Raw genomic sequence first — 23,035 nt, forward strand, 5'->3', positions numbered from 1 at the left:
CAGTGGTGAGAAATGCCATGGGACTGCCAACTCTAGTCTACTGTTGAGTTCCGGAAGTAGATATTCTGTTAATCGTCTTCGATTTCCCCTGAAAGCTTGTATAGTCCTGACCTTTGAAGGCTGTTGTGAAGAATAAATGAGATAATGCACTCAGTATAGGTCTCAGATTCTATACAAACATTCAAGATGTAATTTTCCACCAAATCGTTAAGTTCTGTCCCTGTGAGGGGATGGCGTATTTATAAAGGGCTGCTCAACAGTGTCCACGGTGAGGTATAAGCCACTCTCTCAATGAATTTTCAAAATTATTTTCATAGTGAAATGAGTCTGCAGGTATTATAGAATCCTTGCTGCGACACATCAAATGATAAGGCATCCAAGTACTGCATTTTTAGAAGAAAAGGAGGGCTCATGGACAAATGCATATTCATGCTGTGCTATCTACAATAAGAAATTACGACAACCAGATTAAGATTAAACACTTTAATCAACTATAATAAACCAATAATCATATATTATATAAAAATTCTGACTCATGCATCAGATTACATAAATTACACAACTGTCACATTATGTAATGCTTACATACTTCTGAGTTTGTACCTGCAAAAGTGTATACAAGTTACTAGAGCATTTTCCTTAGTAATTGTAATACTCCTCAGTTATAAATAATGCTTGTATTTTTCAAATACCTGCTAAATATATACATTTCTAGATCTGCAGCATTTTTTTTGTACCTCAAAATACAAACCACCTAGAAGACTTAAGATTATAAGCCCAATGCATCGTTTGTTACAGACTTCAGTTCCATTGTAAGAGTGGATTTTTTGACATGGAAAATAAATGAAATAAAATGTCAACTCTAGTTTAATGCTTGAAGAGCCTCTACACTTCTTATTAAATACATCAGAAAACCCTTCATATGCAGATTAATTAGTTAAAGTGCTACCTATTGCATATTAAATACTTCCAATGAGTGCATCTGGATTATTAAAGTTATAAATCTGTGAAAATGGGGGCTTTCGGTGTGGGCTGACAGACCCTTCCATCTACAATTATGAGCCAGCAGCACTGCAATCCTTTTCCTTTTACTTCAAAGAGATCGAGGAAATGAGCATGCTTCGTATTTCACTTACACACACGAGTGACACCAACCGTATTATAAGACATATGAGCACACAGACATCAGAAAGTTTCACCTGTTTTGCAAATCCAGGGTAGGCTGCTTTTTCTAAAAAGCTACAGAGGAAAATAAAAGCTCTAGTGTAACAATTAATAGGTATATTAAAGGCAGCAATTTTTTTCTTTTTTTTTAAGATCTTTTTGCTGAAGAATAAGCACTCTTACGAGGGTGGAGGAGTTGGTGAAGGATGAGAAGAAAGCAAGTCTGTCACTAACGAGCTGAGTTTTACTTTAGGTTTCCACTCATGAAACCCCTTTAAATACAGGGCAACATTCACAGCTGGAAAATTACAAAATCTTCATTTGCTGTTAAAAGCAACAGACATAGTTATGTATAATCTACTGATAATACTACATTCATGAGAGGATGGCAGAACTAGGCTCAATGCAGAAAATAGCAGCAAAAAGCAATACTTAAAAAGAGTCGTAAACGGGTGACACGCTATTTTATTTACAATTATAAGATTTACTCCCTGGTATTCAATAAATGAACTTGAAGCCTAAGTGGTAGGAGTGTATGTTCAATACTCTGAAGCTGAATTTTAGAACCTGGAGGGGAGCTGGTTGTATAATTACACTATTTAAAAAATATCAGCAGAGACATTTTTAATTACATAACAGAACTGTGTTAGCTTAAGACAGGTTTGAGAGTATTACAAACATGGCAATTTTTTAAAAATCCTCTTTTTTGTGGAAATATTTTTGAGCATTCCTTTTTTAAGCATGAAAGCAGAAGTAATCTGTCTATAAGCTATTGTGCTGTGCATTAATGAGTACATATGTTTTATTTCCACACCTAAGTTACTAACAAAACATACCATTATACTACTTAAAAGTTACAGTTTGGAAAAATAAACCAATGTGATCTTCTGGCCTTTTTTCTACAATGCTAGAAATTAATACTACTCCACTTTCACTTCCACTCACAAACAGGAAACACTGATATGTTTACGTAGGAACTCATTTTTACTTTTCATTTTTAGTTCATTATATTGACGAATTGATTATGAAAATGCAAATTAAGTCTGACTCTAGGTCATGAATGAAAGAAAGTTCATAAACATCAGAAAGGAACATTTCAGGCAGTGATAAATGCAGATTCAATTTTCAATACAGTTCTTATCTCAGAATAAAGATAAAAATGTTGATGCAGTTATAGCCAAATCATTCACCAAGGATAAGTCTAATCCTTAACAGTTTTCACACAGGCCAAGATTCTCTCCTTAAAAATGAATTTCCTCATTAAAAAAATAGTAGTCCCCAAATCTTACTTTTTCATGAGCTTTGTTTACACAAAGCATATCCCCAGTACAACACTGGTATCGTGGGTCATTCTATAGAAAGTAAATTTGGCCAAAGCATACTAAAATATTTGCAGATAATCTCATAATACTGAAAACACATTGATTCTAATACTTTTAAAAGTGTAAGAAGAGCCTCAATTATACTAACAAGAGAAAAACTAAGAATTGTGCAACATTTAACAAATGTTAACTAAAACTGGCACCAGGTTAAAAAATAAGAACTACTAAGACCTCAAATGAGAAAATAAAATTTTATACCAGACTGTGAGGTTTACTACAGAAATTCAGAAGTGAAGGAAAAAGTTGGTAAGAGCCGTTTTTCCTTCTCTATTTCCTCATATTAAAAATTATTTTTTGTATTAACATTTGGGATATTTTTTCAGAATTTCAAAATTTGTGCTCTCATAGGAAAACTAAAGCAACTCAGAAAAATACAAATAATAAGGAATTTTAGCTTATGAATATAAACTTGGCCAAGTATTATCTGATCCAAAATATTAAACTGAGCAAAACAATTACATGTGCTTTGTTATTTAACTCTCAATGAAGTCTTAGTAGAGACAAATTTTAGACAAAAATGCATTTGGTAAAAGATTGGGGAATATATGTCTCTGTATACAGGTGAACTTTTCATTGTAAATTTCCCAGAAGAAACAGATTTCAGTATTACACAGTATGTATTTCAGACTTAAAGTTAAAAAATGAGCAGCAGATAATTAGTAATATTTTTGTATCAGTTTTTCACTTTAAAGATTAATTTTGTACAAATATATACAGAAAATTCATGAAAGTAGTCAACATTTTGGGAGAGCAGACTTTATAAAAGTTGACATAGTTTTGTGATACTGCTTTATTTTTAAAGGGTTTCAAGTATGTAGAACAGTATAAATTGTCATCCTAGTAAAGATCTGTTCTAAGAACTCACCCCTCCTTTAGTAAATCTTATTGTGGTTCAGAACCCAAATGCAACCATCTGTTCCACTATTTATGTAACTTGAAACCAAGCCTAATTCATCATTCCTAGAATTTGCTCATTGCTCTGGGTTATCAGGCATCAGAATGATCACCTACTCCCCCCCAAATTATCTTCAGATATAACTTCCTAATATTTTCTTTGCTAGTATTTTAAAGACATTCAAAATCTCAACAAAACAAATCACATTTGCTTATCTTCTGCTTATGGCTCAAACAAAGCTCAGATATTAAGACAAAAAACTAATTAAAAAAACTCATGCTGTTGTGAAGTTAATGAAGTTTCCTAAAATACATCATTCTTTGAAAAGGGACTTTGGGTCATTACTTTGGAAAAAGAGAAAGGATCTGATGGTAGAATAATATATAGTAGCAGCTTATTTTGAAACCAAGGTTCATATTGTCAAGAGTGATTTGAAGCAGCTTCTCTAAACAAACCATTTAGAGTATTAATAGCAATGCTGATTTGTTTTGCATCGATAGAGCACACATATATTTCCAGATTAAGAAACCCTAATTGGTATCCTGTAATTTTAGAGGCAACCAGTTGTTTTTAAATGTTCTAAAAACACACGTATATATGAGGTATATGCACGTATTTTACATACAAAGATACATGAACATCTAGATATTCATGTACACATGTATGTATATAAAATATGAACCTTTTTTTTAAAATTAGTGTTTATAATGATCATTACTCCTACAGCTAAATGTCTATAAATTGACTTTTGAGAAACCAACCATAGTATCAATTTTGCTTTACAAGAAACCTGTTCCTGAGGAATACGTCATGTACTTCTGAAGATACTTCGAGGCCTAAGGGAGATTAGTGAGCCAGCACCAGCACCTAAGTGAATCCTAAGGAACGGCTTATTCATGAGAATCTGGCCCTTTTTCACTTTAAAGGTTTAAATTATTGAGCTCACTTCAAAGGTCACTCTTGATAGTCCCTGCTAATATTTACAGGCGAAACGACTTTTCACAATGAAGGAGAGTATGTAATGAAACCCGATAGCGTGGTCTGTCTTTCAGCACCAAGCTTTTCTTCCGTTTCCCGTCCTGTCTCCCTTTCTTCCCTACGCCGCCCCCCCGCCCCCGATTGTAAGGGCAGTACCCCTGGCTTGTTAACTGCTGGGGAATCTGCCAGCCTTCCTGGCCGGCTCGTAGGGCACTCTGAGGATGCTGGGCGTCTCCTCCATCACCCTGACCAGGAGGTTGTCGATGTAGTCCTCCAACTCCCGGATGTGCGCGTCCCTCCTCCTCAGGAGCTCTCGGAGTCTCGCCAGCTCCTGCAGGGCCCCCTCGTAGGTCGGACTGCGGCAGCCCGCCGCGCCATCAAAGGGGCTGCTCTCCTAGAACAGGAGGAAGACGGCCGCTTCAACAGAGTGCGAGAGGAAGATGGCCAACTGCTCTAACTTCAGCTTTTCCAAACCCGCCTCCCGATCCTTGGCGAGAACCCGTGGGGCAGTTCTCGGGAAAGGACGAGCGCAGACGCACGCCTTGATTACAGCTCTGAATTCTTCTAAAACCACTTGTTACACTGTGGACAAATGTCCTAGTGTTAAGAAGTTGACTATATAATTTAAGATTAGATTAACAGATAAAATGTTCTATTATAATTTAAGAAGATGAAACCAAAAGATCTGTAAGAATCAACTGTAGGAAATAGAAGCAGCTACTGAAAACTAGACCTTTGGACATTAATTTAGTCCTCATGGAACTGCTTCCACTGAACTAGAGCTTAATGTTATGCTTTGCCTTTTTATTGAAGATGGTTACAAGAAACAGCATTATCAACTCTGCTTCTGCAATTTGTTACGAAATGTTGCTGGCATTCATAACTATTATAAATTATTATATAATATTATAGTTATTATTATATATATTATTATATAATAATATTATGTAATAGTATATAATAATAAAAAACCCATGGGCAACCCTTGCAAGAAGCTCCATGGGAATAACTACCATTTTAACTTATAGGCAAATAGACCTTTTCCTCCTCTGAGAAACTAGTCTATTTTTCTCCTTCTAGTAGTAATACCTGTACAATTTATTTCCCTTTTTGCCCTGGTTGTCAGGAAACTCTGAGTTCCACTACTATCATGCTAACAATATTAGTGTATCTGCAGTCTCCCACTTCACTTATTTTGTTTAATCTTATTCTGTTGGTGAAAATTCTTTTAACACAAAGGTAAAACATAAGCCAAAAAGGCACTGATTAATGTTTATTATAAAGCATCCTATATTAATAGAAAATATTTCTCAGGAATTTCATCAAAAAGGCACTGTATCATCATCTATTTAAAGTGTGTAATACTGAGATTTTTCATTATGCAAAATGTAAAGTAGCAATCTTTTTGGCATTTTATATATAGTTCTATCACTACATTCAACAACTGGAATTGGTGTTCATCACTTTCTTTCCAAACATCTCCTTTCGGCTTTAAGAAAATACACTAAAATCCTGAGCAAACTGACCTTGCTCTTAAGGACTAACAGTGTCTAATCTATTCAGCAGAGGACTGAGAACCAGGACTGATAAATACAGACAGGTCTTTTTCTTTTTCTTGTCATGGAAATTAGATTTGTATTCATTTTGAGGATCTATTTTAATTTGCTATGCATCCAGGAGTTTTCATCAGTAAAGTCAAAGTGTAACTTTTCATCCCTTCTTTCCCTAGACCCTGTGACTGTGCTGCTCCGAAGGCATAAGCAAGAGCACAAATACCAGTATGTTTGTGTTAGCCAAGAACACTCCCTTCTCTAGCTAGGATAAAGGCAAAAAAATATTCTGGGCTGCAGACTTCTCCAAGCCACAGAATCCCTAAGGTGTCTTAGAGAAGACATAGCTTGCACTAGACCTTCAAAGATCCTGGAAGGTACAGATGTGTACGGGAATCTCCAGCAGTGGGCTCTGCTTGTTCAAAGGAGGAAACAAAGCTCAAGGCCCAGTGGTCAATAAAGGTGATCAGCAGAGTACGGCTGGGAAAGAAGGTTCAGGGCAGGGCACAGAGAGACAGAGACTGAAATGGGGGGTTCCAAACAGGCCACCAAGGATGTCTAATGCCATCAGACTTAGTGCTATGGGAAACAGAGCCTACTGAAGGTTTTGGAAGAGAGGAAAGAAGAGTAAAGCTAAGTTCTAGCAAAATGGTATAGCAGTGGGTAAGACCATTTGGAGGGACCACGAGGAGTTACAAAGTTATTTAATAGTATGTGGTGCATGCATCCTCAGTTGTGTGATTCTTTGTGACCCCCATGGATTATAGCCCACCAGGCTCCTCTGTCCATGGAATATTCCAGGCAAGAATACTGGAGTGGGTTGCCATTTTCCTAGCCCAGGGGATCTTCCCAAGCCAGGGATCAAACTTGAGTCTCCTGCATTGGCAGGTGAGTAATACTGTGCCACCTAAGAAGCCCCCAGTTAACAGTACAGACAAAAGTTAGTAACAGCCTCTACTAAATTAACAGAATAGAAAGGATGCTAAAAGGAAGTAAGTTTAAATTCTGTTAGGCATATTAAAAATAAAGTATTTTACCATTAGAAACTGGTACAGATACAACTTTATGAGTTGTGATATCTTTGTCCCCCAAACATTTCAAAATATTGTTTTACTACTAAACTAAAGGACAATTCTGGAGATAAGCTGGTTTACTTTTTAGTTTCTTTTCTTTCAGAGCAATTAACCTTTTGTTAGAGTAAATACACACACATATTTATAAGTTTATCTAATTGGTCACAAGTAGTCTAGAGATATAAAAGTTATAATTTTCTAAACACATTCTTATTGACGTTTATTATACTAAGCATGTTTCTGGGGGAAAAAAAAAAGGTAAGAAACACCATAGAGGCAAGTATATTTAAAACATTAATTGAAAATAAGCTACTCTCTTACTTTAACCAAAGTAATTCTGTACAAATTTGAGACAGAAACCCACATAGGTCTCACTTTTCCTTCTCTGATAAATGAGATGTTCTCCAAGTTCCCTTTCAACTCTTACATCTCCTGGTCTACAAAGTGATTTTTCTGAACTGCATTTAAAAAAAAATAATAATGTCCAACTAATGTGATTTCATTTTTCTAATACAACATTTACTGAAAAAAATAGCAGTTCTTCTGAGAACTGCAGGGATTAACAAAATTAAACTAAATGAGATTCATTATCAACTGATTGTTTTACTTTTTTTTCTTAATTTAACATAATAATACTGTCAGATTGAGCCTCTCTTAATCAAATTATACATTTAAGAACTGATTTCTCCAAATTAATTAAGTGATAATATACACTTAGAAAATCATTTATATTGTTACATTTAACACTATACCGGCACTACCAGAGAATGTAGCTAAAATAAATTTTTAACATTTCTCTAAAATGGGGATTAAAAATATCAGAAAATTCTTTTATTTTGACATAAGTAGCTTGAATCAATGCCACGATACAAGTCAATCTAAAATTTAATCTCTCAAAATAATCAATTATTATCACACAATATTATTCAATACTTTACAGCCATAATCTAGAATATATAAATCATTAACTGGCTTATTTTTCTATTCACAATCATCTAATAATTATAGGGAAATAGATTTCTTGGAAATACACTTCTGAGCTTTTCAATAAATTTTCCATTTGTCCTTTTATGTGAAAATTTTACCCCAAATTTCTGTATCAAGTTTCTATGCCAAAAAAAGAGAAAAATCTTAGAAAGACATGTACTATATATAAACTATGTTCTGTAGAATAATATAAAATAATTAAAAACAGTTTTATGCCTAACTCCAGATTTATCTCATATTTGAAAATCATGTAAACCTAATTTTAAGCATAAGATTCTGAATTGACTAAATATACTCAATAAATACAACTATCTTTGTTTTTGATATAATTGCAAATAAAATAAAGATTAATACATACAATAGGAAATAAAAAATATTTTCTAAAAAATTTTCTAAAATATTATTTTGCTTAAGAACTCTCAGGCAAATATAAAAATGAATTATTTTTTCAAAAGATACTTTCAATACTATTTTTGGAAAAGCTAAAATTGAGAAATCTCCAAACTTACCAGACTCAAATAACTTAACACAGGACTCCTAAGTACTCAATATTTTTCCTCTAGTACTCCATATAGATGGCACATATGTTTTTAAGATGTCTTCTTATATTGAAATTTAATGTAATTTTTCTCCCCATTCCTCTTTCATAACCAATCCTTTTTATTCCTACCCGACCTCTGTTAAAAATTTCCATACACAGATATAAGAAAATAAGTATTGGGTGAGAAAAAAGAATTACTACATGAAGCTTTCTAACTGGAATTTTAAATAACAGTTGTGCAAACGACTTTGATCTATTTTTACTTTACTCATAGGCTAGCCTTTTAAACTAGGAAATGTATATTTTTTACAATATTTAAATTTCAACAAAAGCAAATTATCAAGACTCAAAATAACTGAAGATTTAAAGAAAGGTTGTCCTGGTAACCAAATATTGGTGGGGTACTAACTGACATCCAAGGCTACTAGAGGAGGGAGAGAGAGATAAGATGAAGGCTTGGCATTCTCTGATCATCTCATTATTGTTCTAATGAGGAACTTTGCTCTGGGAATATCATCTCAGCTACTTTCACATCTTTTGTCCTACTCCCTTCATCTCCCTTTCAGTTCTTAATTAGGCCTTAAAGAGCTCACACTGCCCTTTCAACTGGCTACTGCTCCTGTTTAAACACTGTGCTTTCACAGACAGGTGTTGGCACTAGCATATAAGACATACAAACTTAATTACAAAATACTACGTCCAGAAGGGGGAAAAAATATAACTTAGTGGATGGCTATTATTGGAGAACTTAATGTAAATTACTTCAAACATCTTATAATCTTCAACATAAAACTTGTTCAAATACTTTTTTTCAATAACGATCAGTAGGAGGATGAGCTTTCTCCTCTTAATTGTATCTTGCAGTAAATTAACAACACCTAGTAATCCTTTAACTGTCATTTAGAATAGTTAGTATTCCAGAGAAAAATAATCACACATCAAGGATTCTTTTATCACCTTTAAATCCCTTAACTAAAACAATTTTCACATTTTATTTCTTTAAAGAATTCTAAGGATGCTTTTGCAGCAATAAATTACAAGATTTGGAAAAGTACATTTACAAGCACACAGAAGTTGTAATTAAGGTTACTTAATAAACAATAGCTGCACATTAAATCGATTTTTTGATGTTGCATTTTGTTTGAGATTAAGTAACTGCCTGATAGAATTCATTTTACTATCTGATCAAAGGCTGATTTCATATATTCTGATGTTTCTTGCCAGACTGGCATGATATAAAGACTTGAGTATTTATGAAACATCAAAACGTACAAATCATTTACATAAAGCAGCAAAAACACAGTACAAAGTCCTCTGCTTCTATAATGTTTTCTACCATTTTAAAGACAACTATGTTTAGAATGGTTTACACAACACCATGGTTTCTTCTAGGCCTATCACATCACAGAAAATTGTGATATGTTACTGCTTTGAAAAATTCTTATTATACATCTGGATCACACACATTAAGGACAGATGGTTCAAACAGCAACCACCAGCCTCTTGGAATAAAGGCTCAATTTCTGTTACTCAGTGAGAATGTAGTTTCCTACCAAGACATGTGTCCATATTTTATAAAGTAACTTATTTTCTAGGTTTAATATAGTATTTAGAATTGACTGAAGATGTTACTGAACCTCTGAAGAGAGATCGAAAACTGAACTTGAAATAACAATGAAATGAAGTTAAAATATCTGAATAATCCTTGCAAAATATGCGAGTTAATTTAGCAGGTTGCTACCAAGTCTGTTAACATATTTGGTTTCATTCTGACTTAGAAGGTAAATGTCCTACAGGTTCTTTCAAACACACTTTCCTGGTTAAATGGATCTCTTGCCAGGAAGCTTTCCCTTGTTAAATATTAACAAGCAGTTTTATTTTTCCTTCAATCTTAGTCACAACAACAACAACAAAATGCTAGTTTTCTCCACATGCTCTTATTTCATAACAATTATAATGTTGACTTTGACATATAGCTTTCTTATTCATATTTAAAGAGCCTGCAAACAAAATCTGTATATTCTAAATGAACTTCAATTCTAACTAAAACTGTTTGCTTATACTTCCATAGATCATACCTAAGTCACACCCTATGGTATATTTTGTGTTTCTTTCTCTGCAGATTATCACACTAAACCATAATCTGTAGGTAACGGAGGGATTCACGGAGATGGAGGCCTTTTCAAGAATGTGCCACAGACAGAAAGACAGCCTGTGGCTTGGTTTTTGGTAATTCTCAAACCCTCGATACAACTTACCGGAATCTTCCTGAGGTCCTCATGACTTGTCGGATTCACATGAAAACTGAGCAACAAAAGACAAGCATAAATGTTAAAAGCATATCACAGTCCATGTGGGAGGAAACATAAAAGCAGAACATTTCAACCAGCACTGCAACAACAATTTCTAAACTCCTACACCACCTGGGTGACTGACATTTAATCCAGGATGTAAAAGAAAAACAAGATTTACGCAACATTCTATACTTTTAAACTTTGAGGGAGAACCCTTCAGTTAATACTAGAATTGAAGAATTGTATCTTTAAATACATAGTTTCTAAACATGTTTAACGATAAGCAAATTTACCTAGTCAGCTACTTTATAAAATTAAAGTTTGTAATATTATTATTCATTTAATACATACACCCACCTTAGGCCTTCTGAGATAAAACTAAGGAGACTTAAATAAATTTAGGGTGAGAAGCATGTAGAATGAAAGAGTTGAAGCCATCTTTTAAAACAATTATTCCTATAGGTGTTAGAAAAATTAACCTTTAAACATTTTCCTATCAAGGAGAATGAATTCAGAGCTGTGTGAACCATTTCTGTCATTAATGGATTTCTAAGTAGCTGGTCTTCAAAATTTAAATACCCAAATGGACCAAAACAAAATGGATTTCTTCCATGCAGAGGATGAAAACATCACAGCTGAATGTTATAATCATTTTCCTCTTTAACACATGTCCATTAGGAAGGGGACTGCAACCAAAAAGAAGCTAAACTTCAAAGCCATCTGCTGAGTAAATATTTCATCATTGCTCTTCAAGTTTATTTTTTACCTAGCACTTAACGACTATTAACCATCAGAACCTCTACAAAGCATTAATGTCCTAGGAACCTTTTTAATCCCCACACCCCCCCCAAAAAAGACTTCACTGTTAAAGATATATATATATTTTTTCATTATCTGTGCAAGTAACTGGAATCCTTTGAAGAAATTCACTTTGAAAACTTTTGACTGCATGCATGAAAAGTCTGGACCCTGCAAAATATCTATTTTCACAAGTACATGTCCCAAGCTGTAAATCCACAGGGCATGTGTATGACCACCTTGAGAGAGATTCTCACATAGCCAAGGTTTCATTTGTTATGACTAAAGGTTGTGGTAGTAGGTACCAGAACTGGTTGCTGACCTCTTCTGCCTAGAATTCCTGTGGATAAATCTGGCATCTCAGTAGAGCCTGGTGACATGGTAGGGAAGATTGAGACATGTTTTAAATACCAACGATGCACCATTTACAGGCAAGTTTGGCTGACACATTTTCTCATTCCCTGCACCTCACCGTCTTCATGGTGTTCTGTGTGGTCCCAGACTAGAGTCACTGTACCAGCAAAGCCTCCAAAGTCTGACAATAGAGTGGCTTAGAAGAAAACAATAACAAATCCAAAATACATCATCATGTGGTACCCCTAGGCCTACAGCGCCTCAGGAGCAGCTGATAACACGCGCGGTTCCCATCCTCCCTGGTTTTCGGTCCAAGGAGGTCAACATGAGGGCCCACGGGACTAATCTCTCCTTGACTGTTATCTCACAGTGTGCAGTTCTCTAATGGGTCAAGAAACACATCCTGCGGTGGCTCTCCATTTGACTCTGACGGACTCTCAGCCTGACAGCACACCACAGTGGGTACAGGCAGAGAGGTGGTGGCGTGGACTCAAATCCTGCTTCTTCCCTCTACACTCTTGCCTTTGAGTGTGTCTGGGTTCCCTCATCTATAAAATGGGAATCCTAACAGGAGGAATGTTAACAGTCCCATGGAAGACTCCTGGGAAGATCAAATGAGATGATACTAGGTAAAATGCTCAGCACTGGTGGCTAGCAGATAGCACATGTTCAGTAAATTATTTTATTGAATGAATATTTGCATATTGCTTATACTGTGCCAGACACTGTGCTAATAAGCACTTTAACCAAAATTAACTCATTTCATCTTCATAACCCTTAAGGTAGGTATGAGTTTCATTTTCAAAAGAAGGAAATGAGTCACAGAGAGGTTAGGCAGCTTCTGGGAGGTGAGTGGTGGAAGTGACACAGTGCTAGCCCTGTTTTCTGCTCATGGATCCACTTAGTGAGCACCGGCTGCACGGCTGAAGCCCTGAACACACAGGGCATGAGGCATGAGACACGCAATGTTTTGAGTGAGCACACAGGAGCAGGGGGAAGAGAGCACTCCTGAGTTAAATTCTTAGACCACCCAGAGGAAGGGAGCATTCCAGTGCAGCAAATCAGCCAAGGAGAGTCTAAGTCCAGGAAAAAGTAGGACATAACGCTACATGAAAGATAGGCTTGGCAGTCCAGAGAAAGAGGACAGTGAGGACCTATGTCGTCTGCTACTGCAGGACACCAGGAGGCTGGCACAGGCAGTAGGGTGGGAGGGAGCCCTTGAAGGGGAGTCATGTAAGAGACGAGGCCCCTGGAGCTGATCCGCAGAGCAGCAGGCCACTTCTGACAACTTTAATCTTTCATAAATGCTACTAGATGTTTCACAGGGGCTTTCCTGGTGGCTCAGATGGTACACAGTCTGCCTATGATGCAGGAGACCAGGGTTCAATCCTTGGGTCGGGAAGATCCCCTGGAGGAGGGAATGGCAACCCACTCCAGTATTCTTGCCTGGAGAATCCCACGGAGAGAGGAGCCTGGCAGACTACATCGATCCCATCACATCCTTAAAGAATAAACAGTATTACACCTGTATAAATCTCATTACATGTCTCAGGAATGCATGATTAAACTAAGAAATAGAAATGTTCCTATTATATTTATTGTAATAAGAATTTTAAAGGAACAAGGCACTTAGGACAAAAATTTTACCAAAATCACAAAGCTAATAGTATGGACAATCCAACGGCTTTAGCCTATGGGATGAAAGTGAAACTCAGAGACACCTGCAAAGGGTCTGTGAATTGCCAAGAACGGTCGCAACTGGAAGGGAAGGAGGTGTGGAGCGCAGAGAGCCCTGGTCTTTGTACCCGTGTGTAACCTGAGTGCGCCCACACTCGCAGCCCAGCTGAGGCCAGAGCTCTGGGACTGGCCATTGTCTGAAATCCAAAGGCAGAACCCGTCCCCTGTGGTCGGCTTTATATTCACAAACTGACGTGTCAAACACATGACCAACCCAGTCATTCACAGCTGCCTCTTCTGATCTGTCCTTAAGGGGGAAAAAGAGTGAACTGAACTGGACTGAATTAGCTTGGGGAGAAATGAAATGTCTCTATTTATCGACGTGTGGCACCAATTTGGGATACCTTTCCCCTTGGACTGCTGTCCTCGTGTCAGACAAGATACTGAGGAAGATAGGCTGACTGCTCAACTGAGTTGCTGACGGGTTAAGGAAAATGTTTTTTAAATCAGGTATAAAAATAAACAGACATGCTCATACTGAAAAGGTCTTACACAAATTTAAACTTCACAATTCAAAAACAATTATTTTTCAAAATCAGGACTAAAAGAGTCGGGTGGCAGCAGGAGATTTTAAAGTACCTTTAGACTGATAAAAATATTTTTAAATTCATATTTTTAAAAATATTTTAAACTAACAAAGGCTTTAAGTTAACATTCTGAGGTTTTTAAGTTTAATAAAAGCTTATTTTTTTTACCTTGTGGTATTCCCAAATTTTAAAGAATTTTTAATTAACAGTACTCAAATTATTTCAAGGGATCATTAGTATCTCTTCAATAACGTCACATAAATTTACTTTGAAGTCAGGATAAATACGGAGTAAGCAAATTAGTGAAACTTAAAACTGTCCTTCAATTTCTGCTATGGACTAGCTTCCCACAGATAAGCCAGAAAAGCAAACCAACGTTTATAAAGTGATAAAATGACAGAAATCACTATGGCATTTGGCAGTGACCTGAGTTTTTTTCTTTGTCCTTTCTTTTCTCTTTTTAAAACTCCTTTTGTTCTCTTTTGGATTGAGAATACCTAAGAAAGGGCAGATATGGTTAACGGTGAAAAAGTTTATCAAGACAAAAAAAAAAAAAACCCACAGAAGAACAAAGATCTATTAAAACTGATTAATGGAGCTGCCTCGTCAGTATAAGACAATACAAACTGTGTAAATTCCTGGCTCTAGGATTTTATATCTTTCAAGGAGAAGTCATATAACAACACTTGAAATTCTTCTGAAGGCATTTAAAAACAAATATTATTACATCTTCTATGACACATCTTTCCAAGATGTGTTACTCTGGAATTATAAAGCTAAGTCCATTTTAGCCTACAACTTGACCCATTTTGTATTAACAAGTGAGTTCAAGTTATCTGCAAATTTCAGGAGGTGTCCTGCTTGTCTGGGAGGGGGGTCAAAGAGAGGAAGAGGAGTGGAGGAGCAACTTTCTTAAGGACACCATTTAATTCCTTATGTTGTACAGAAAGCACATTAACTACTGCAGAACCCCTGACATTAACTCTCCTCAAGGGAGGGGGCCCTAATATTGGTCTTCCTGTTTAGCTGAGAGAGGGGGCTCTGCAGACCTGGAGCTTCACTGGCGGGAGAGACATAGTTTTGGGGGAGGGGTGGAAACTGAGAATTATAATGCAAAACCTTTAATGAGTGTGAAAAGAGGAAAAGTGAAATATGCCCTTTGCAGAGCAGGCGGTTAAGGACACTGCTCGAGCCACAGCCGGCACTGCTGGACTTCAACCATGATCCCAGGTACCCTGGTGAGCACTTTACATGCTGCCCCCGCTTAGTCCTTGAACACCACAGAAGAGGAAACAGGCCTGGCAAAGTCAAGGTAACAACACTGCTCCAGGTAACAGGGCTACTGAAGGGCAGAGTCAGGATTCAGAGAAAACCGCCCAAGGTCACCATCCAAGCTCTCAGTCACAAAGGGTACCTCCCACACAGGGCTCCACTGGGAGCTCAGAGAGGCAGGTCTCAAGGCAGCCAACACAACTCCTGAGTATTCTTCCAGTCAGAACGATTGAGAAAAGTGCAACACGTGGGCATTCTTACAGACAGAACAAAGGCTGAAAACCACTTCTTTGTCTGTCCCCTCCTAACTCCCCAGCTCCATTCTGCCCATCTCTGCACCCAAGATGGCTGATCGCAGGAAAGCACACCTCCTGGGCCCCCTTGCCCATTGGTTTCCAGCTGTGCTTGACCACTGGAGGACAGATAGAAGGGAAGACAGTATTTATTTCAGCCCCCCAGTCCCAGCCTACCACCTTCTCAGCCCCACGGCACTACAGCTTTGCCAGCAGCTTCTGTACAAACAGCCACAGCTGTTCCTTCACACCTATGTGTGGCAGACCCTTCCAGACACGGCAGGTCCCTAGCGCTATAATATCCCTTCCCTGCTGTCCTAACCCCGGCCAGCCCTCCAAAGGTGATCTCTTCATTCAACTTTCTTCAATTATTCACTTTGAGTGTGTTATCTGTTTCCTGCTAGGAATTTAACTGATGTAAAAATATACAACAAATGCCACACACTGTTCACTCAATAATTTAAAATAGGACAGAAAGAAAGAAAACCAAACTGTAGTTCTGAAATGAATAACTGAAGTGACTGGGATATGAATACTACTACTAAATATTATGCTGCCTTCCAATTTATAATACATTTTCACGAACAGAATTCCTTTAAACATGTTTCCCAAGGAATAGGAATCAATAGACTGGAATACAGTCTCCCACAGTAAGATCCCATAGTTGAAACCCCATCTGATCCATCTCACCTTAGGATCCTCCCACTCCCTCGCTCCTACTGGACCTGCTTTGTGGACCCCCACTAACATCCCAATTGTTTCCTAATCTGTTTGTATTTACTCACCCCTCTCAGCAGAGCATATTTACAGCCCATCATCCCTCAGATGTTTTCCCACTTTTATTTTGCCAATCTCTAACCCCTCTCAAGTCCTTCCTGCTGTCTTTGTTACTTTACTGACTCACCTTTATAACCTGAAACACATCCTCACCACCCATCCTCACTGCTGCTTTTATGAAGGTTAACAACAAATCATTTTTATTTAAGGCAATAGCCTCATTCTCTTTAACCTCTCAGTTCTCTTTGAAGAGTATTCTCTCTTTCTAAGATCTGTGATCTGTGATGGCCTATATTTTCTCCTATGTTTCTGATTACCAGCCATTTTCCTCGTTCCGCCCTAGGTGGGAGACACTAGCCATTTCTAAAGGTTCTGCTTTCAAATTTCTTTTTCCACTCTACCTTGGTGATTTCGTATCTTCTCACTACTTCAGCTGCCACCACTATAAGGACTGATGACGGCTACATCTTTAATCTTCGACCACAACTGCTTTATCCTTTGTAACAATACCTCCTTTACAAAAGTCTGTTCAGTTTCAGACTGGGTATATTACTTGCATCTCAAAGTTGTCCCAAGCCAATCACCACCTCGACTCTTCTATCAGTTCTGACTTTCCTCTTCTGGTACAAAAACGTGAAGCCTCAGAGGCACCCTTGACTCCAGTCTCCAGCCTGCATGCCTCATCAGTAAGCTGTCAGGTTCTCCCTACTCAGCTTCTGGACGTAGATCTCTCATTGTTTCCTTGCTACTCGTTTTCAGTGTTGGTTACCCTTCTGCTCATGAGACCACATGACCACCTACACTAAAACAGCCTGGACCACAGTAACAGCCTCCTCTCAGGCTCTACCACCCTCCCTCCATCCCATCTAGCTATGCAACAGGCGTGGGTAGGACATTCTAAAGCTTAAGTCTAATCTCCTCATCCTTCTTTCAAAAAACTGGCTTCCCACCTCCTCCAGGACAATAACAAAACTTCTTAGTGGGGCTTTCAAAACCGATTGTGCTTAATTATATCTTTTCAAACTTACTGCCCACCACCACTCAGCACCCAGGTACAACCTATTAAATTGCTCTACATTTCGTATTTTATTTTTAATTAGGAAACAAAAACTTCATTACCTATTTCAAAAAATTCGGATTAAAAGAGATTTTAAATGGAACATTTTTTTAATGACAAAGTGCTAAATCCGATGTAAAGTGTATGAACCTAGATACAGACCTTACATCCTTCATAAAAATTAACTCAAAATCAATCACAGACCCAAAAGTAAAGCATAAAACTACAAAACTCCTAAAAGATAACACAGAGAAAATGTAGATGATCTTGGGTATGGTAATCATTTTTTAGATACTACACCAAAGGCATGATCCATGAAGAAAGAAAGAATATACAAGTTGATTAACATTGAAAACTTCTGCTGTACCAAAAAAAAAAAAAAAAAAAAAAAAACCACTTTTGTTAATAGAATGAAAAGTCAAGCCACAGACAAGAAAGAAGATATATCTGATAAAGGACTGTTATCAAAATATACAAAGAACTCTTAAAAGTCAACAACAATCCAATTTAAAAACAGGCCAAAGATTCCAACAGATCTCATCAAAGACACACAGATGGCATTAGGCATAAAAAGATGTTCAACATATGCTACTGAGGAAAAACAAATGAAAACAATGAGATACCATCACACACCTACTGGAACGGCCAAAATCTGCAACACTGACAGCGCTGACACCAGCTAACGCAGACAAAGGTGTGGAGCAACAGGAACGGTTACCACACGATCCAGCCACTGCCTTCCGCGGTGTCTACCCGGAGGAGCTGAAAACTATGTCCACACAAACACCTGTACACAAACGCTTACAGAAACTTTACTCCTAACTGCCAGAACCTGGAGGCACTCAAGATGTCCTCCAGTAGCTAAGTGGATAAACTGGTACATCCAGACAGTGGAATATTATCTGGTGCTTAACAACAACAACAAAAACCACCTCTCAAGTCATGAAAAGAACGTGGGAAGCTTAAATGCACGTCACTAAGTGAAAGCAGCCAGTCTGAAAAGGCTACAGACCGAATGATTCTATGTGACCTTCCGGAAAAGGCAAAAGCTAGGGAAACAGCACAAAGACCAGCAGGTTCCAGGTGTCTAGAAAGAGGGACAAGTCAATAGGCAAAGCACAAAAGATTTTTAGAGCAGTGGAAATACTCCATGTGATACTATAAAGATGGAGGCATAACACTGTAACACTCTATACACTATAAAGAGGAAGGCATATCATTACACATTTGTCAAAAGCCACAGAATATACCACACCAAGAATGAACCCTAATGTAAACTACGGACTATGTATAGTTCTGATGTGTCAATGTAGGTCCCTCAATTTTAACAAATGCATCACTCTAGTGGGGAATGTTGATAATGGAAGAGACTACCTCTGTGTAATGGGAAGATGTATATGGGAAATCTCTATACCTTCTGCTCAATTCTGCTGTGATCTCAAGCTGCTCTATAAATAATTGTTTTTTAAGTCTGCATTTTGGGTATCTATCTTAATCCCTGAACTCCCTACTTCTTTCTACTACAGGCTGCTTGAAGAAAGGAACAATATCTCAATCTTTTCAGTCCAAGCATCTGACACAGTACCTAGGGTATGGCAGATGCTTAACAAATGTATGTTGAATAAATTAATAGCCAGTGCTTAATAAAAACTGAGCTAATAATTGACTGACTAAATAAACAGTTGATCAATAAAGGCTTTGACAGGAAATAATCAAGTCCCCAAAGAGCAGAGGAAATCAATTTTCTCAATAATTAAGATCACTCTGATCTAGACCTGACAGCGTTATTACTGGAGGTGGGGGGGAAGGGAGGGGGCTCATTCTTTTTAAGATAGAATTACTCTGATACTTAAAACTACCAATATGAATTGAAATAAGTTTCAAACTGGTGACTTCTAATAAAATCCATTCCACTAGCCAGTTTATCCAGTTTACCAACCAGGTCTACCAGTTTGGGTATTTGATCACAATAGAGATTAAATTGAAAATTCTCTGGTAAATCCTGAAAACATTTCATAAAGGTTCAATGTTAAAGGAGTTCAAAGAAATGTTAACAATTCCTTTTACAAAAACCTTTAAAAATGAAGTGCCTGCAGAGAGATTCCACTAAAAAACAAAACCTTTGGCACATTTCAATTATGTCTATTACACATGCAAATAGGGCTTAAGAGTCAAGGTGCAACTCAATACTGCTTTTTTCCTTTCTTTTGAAGGGGGAGTTGGGGGAAGTGAGTACCAAATCAAATTAATGCTACTAGAGATTAAAATACTTCATTATCTCTCCTGGGACTGGGCATGCACACTGATACCTGTATGGCAAAACAGAACCTAACACACAAATGTCCATGGGGATTAACAGTAATTTACTTATTATTCTCACAGGATATCTTTTATGAGATCTCGTAGGCAAGATGATTAAGAAATTGTGGTCAGTGACACCACAGATCATGGACAGCAAATTCAGACCCAGCTGCTTTTCTATCGTGATATGGTAATCACTATGTTATTGAAGAAGTCCTAAAACTTGAGGACTGAGGGATATTCATGAAATTAAGGCATGTTTCATCAAGAAAATCATGTTTGATCAAGCTTAATTTATTGTTTTTTCCTGGTGAAGAAAAGAATTAATTATAAATAAAATGTAGTCAAACTGAATAGCAGAAAACAAAACAAAAAAATAGTCAATCAATTTACAAATTTCCAAACACAAGTCCCTATGAATTCTGAGAGTTCTCCATTTCTTTAAAACTAAGCTTCTCAAACTTTGTTCTCTTCAGTACTCTGCCTGATGCATGAGAATAAATCTGACAACAAGCATAAAATTGCATTGACATCTCAAATTTAACTTAAAAATTCAGGTAGATTTTTACATTTTATTCCATACCATAATCATGCTTGTCTTAATACAAAAAAATCTTTTCTCCTTAAATTTTTAGGAACCTTGTCACTCTGGGAAGTTGTGCTGTGATTACCCTGTTGCTCTGAGTAGACCGTGGCCCACTGTCTGCTGTAAATTCATTGGAGTCTTTTTGAGGGTATGGGGAACAGGTAGGAAGACAGTCCTGAAAGCCCAACAATGAAACTGGGCAGGAGTGATGAGAACAAGCCTCCAGGGCCCGTCACAGAGCCAGACCCAGCTCAGGCGCTCTCTGTAATCAAAACCAACCCAGCCTCGATCAGCCTTTTCCTCTGAGGTTGAAGACAATCTGGGCAGAGGTACCTCTTCCATGAAGGAGGGGACAAAAGAGAGTTGGCCCACAGTGCCCTTGGCCAAGAGTACCACAAGCTGGCTCTGCACCCAGGACAAAGCCGCATCTGACTCTTTTCAACTCTATGGGCTGTAGTCCACCAGGATCCTCTGTCTATGGGATTACCCAGGCAAGAATCCCGGAATGGGTTGCCATTTCCTTCTCCAGGAGATCTTCCCGACCCAGATATCAAACCTGGGGTCTCCTGCATTGCAGGCAGATTCTTGACCGTCTGAGCCACCAGGAAGCCCAAGTTCTGGGAAAGAAGCCTTGGCACCCTCTAGTCACCAGGACGGCCTCCAACATTCAAGAATATCCCGCAAGGAGTTGTGGCCAGAAAGCACCAGCTTCTTTAAACCATCATCTCTGCAGGGCTTTCAAGACGAGGTACGCGAGGCCACCAGACTTCCTGGGGCCCTCCACAGGGTGACACAAACCCTGGGCTCTGTGTATGTATCCTCCTTGGAAGCAGAGCTGCGGGGGTGACTGGGAGATTTCCGGCTATGCTACACCTTAGGCTGAAAGCCCAGCCGTAAGAAGTCTTGGCAAGTTAAGAGCTGATTTTCCAGGACTATGAAATCGTGCGATTTTGCCAGAAAAAAAATTATTGTTCCGTGTAAAAATACACTCTCTAGCCTCTTCTTCCAAACAAGAACTTTAAAAAGAAAATAATATTTACAAGTACCCACTTATTTGGTTAGAAAGGATACACTACTACCTGGAATTTCCTAAGGCAGGGACCCTTTTCCCGAAGTGGACTCAAACTTTGAGGAGTTTTCCGTAAGCAGCAGTTATCCTTCTTACTGTGACAGCTTTGAACAATTTAATTTGAACTCAGTCATGTGAGTTCAGAAAAACTCATCAAGCTTTAAGGTAAAGCCACAGCTTAGATATTTACCCTGCACTGTTCTTATTAGTGTCATGTAATAATTTCTGACCACAGGATTATACACTGCCTTCAAAGTCATGAATTTTCTACTTAAATAGGGAATACTTTTACTTAATTTCAATGTGGTATACAGTTTATTTCATCAAAGATTATCACTGAACATACACATTGAAAAGAATTCTTATGTCTTTCTTTCTACCAAATGTATGTTCTTTATCAGTCAGTGAAAAACATGAGCTCGTAAGTTCTTTTATTTATGATTTATGATTTTCAAAGCTGAGAATATAGTTACTTGTAAATAATTTAACTTATTCAAAGCAATTGTTACTGATCCTATAGATGCTTTGTAGTAAGACCATAGCAAGAGCTACCATTTCCAGCTTTTACCATGTGGCAAACCTACCTTTAGCATTAGCACTTTATGGTGCCTTACATCATATAATTTCTTCCACAACACCAAGGCTGTGATCCCATTTTACAATGAGGCTTAGAAAGGCTAAGTAAGGTCAGACAGATATTCAACAGACTCAAATCCAGACCTGAGTCCTAAACCTGAATTCTTGATACCTAAACTATACTCGCTTTAGGATATTCTACTATGACTATATTTATATTTTTACGTTACACAGAAAAATCCTCTGGTCGAAGTAGTTAATCAAATATATCTTCTGAATCAGACATAAAGTTATATTTGGTATGATCTCCATTTTTAATTTATTTGGGGAATTTAATTTCTTTCAAAGTGCAAAAATCTACATGAAGCAATATATTGTACACCTCAAGTAAACAAAACATGTGATTAACCTGAATATCCCCATTCCCACACCAGGCTCCATAACAAAGAGGCTGTTATCCTTAACGCAGAGCTGCTGCAGGGCACTCACTAATTGGCTCCTGGAAGCCTAAAGGAGCAAACACACTTCCCCAGGAACCTACCAGACAGGGAATGACAGACCAAGACTACAACTCCAACTGGAAAAGCAATGGTAAAACTACTAAGTAGTTAGCAGACAATTAAAGATAGAACAGTATATAGTCACTGTTATAAAACATTCTTTCAAAATGTATCTCATAATTTTTAAAATAAGCTTTCTTGCTATGTACTAAAAACTACTCTGTCCACTCACTCCCCAAGGTGAAAAATCACACTCAATGGTCAAGAACAAAAGTTCAAAGGCCTCTTCCTTGAAGAAGCATTTCCCAATCTCTAGCAAGCTCT

General features: G+C 37.5%; 1 protein-coding gene across 1 annotated transcript in view; it reads right to left on the reverse strand.

Annotated features, from left to right (window-relative positions):
- Positions 1-468: 468 nt before the first annotated feature.
- Positions 469-23,035, reverse strand: part of RAB11FIP2 (RAB11 family interacting protein 2) — a 42,964-nt gene continuing 20,397 nt past the window's right edge. The window contains exons 4-5 of the mRNA XM_020894442.2: positions 10,829-10,874; positions 469-4,813 (exon numbers count right to left, since the gene is read on the reverse strand). Coding sequence (XP_020750101.1) covers positions 4,586-4,813; positions 10,829-10,874 — 274 coding nt within the window. The 3' untranslated portion in view covers positions 469-4,585. The remainder of the gene's footprint in view (positions 4,814-10,828; positions 10,875-23,035) is intronic.

This window comes from Odocoileus virginianus, chromosome 7, assembly GCF_023699985.2.
Source record: "Odocoileus virginianus isolate 20LAN1187 ecotype Illinois chromosome 7, Ovbor_1.2, whole genome shotgun sequence".
NCBI classification, from domain to species: Eukaryota; Metazoa; Chordata; class Mammalia; order Artiodactyla; family Cervidae; genus Odocoileus; species Odocoileus virginianus.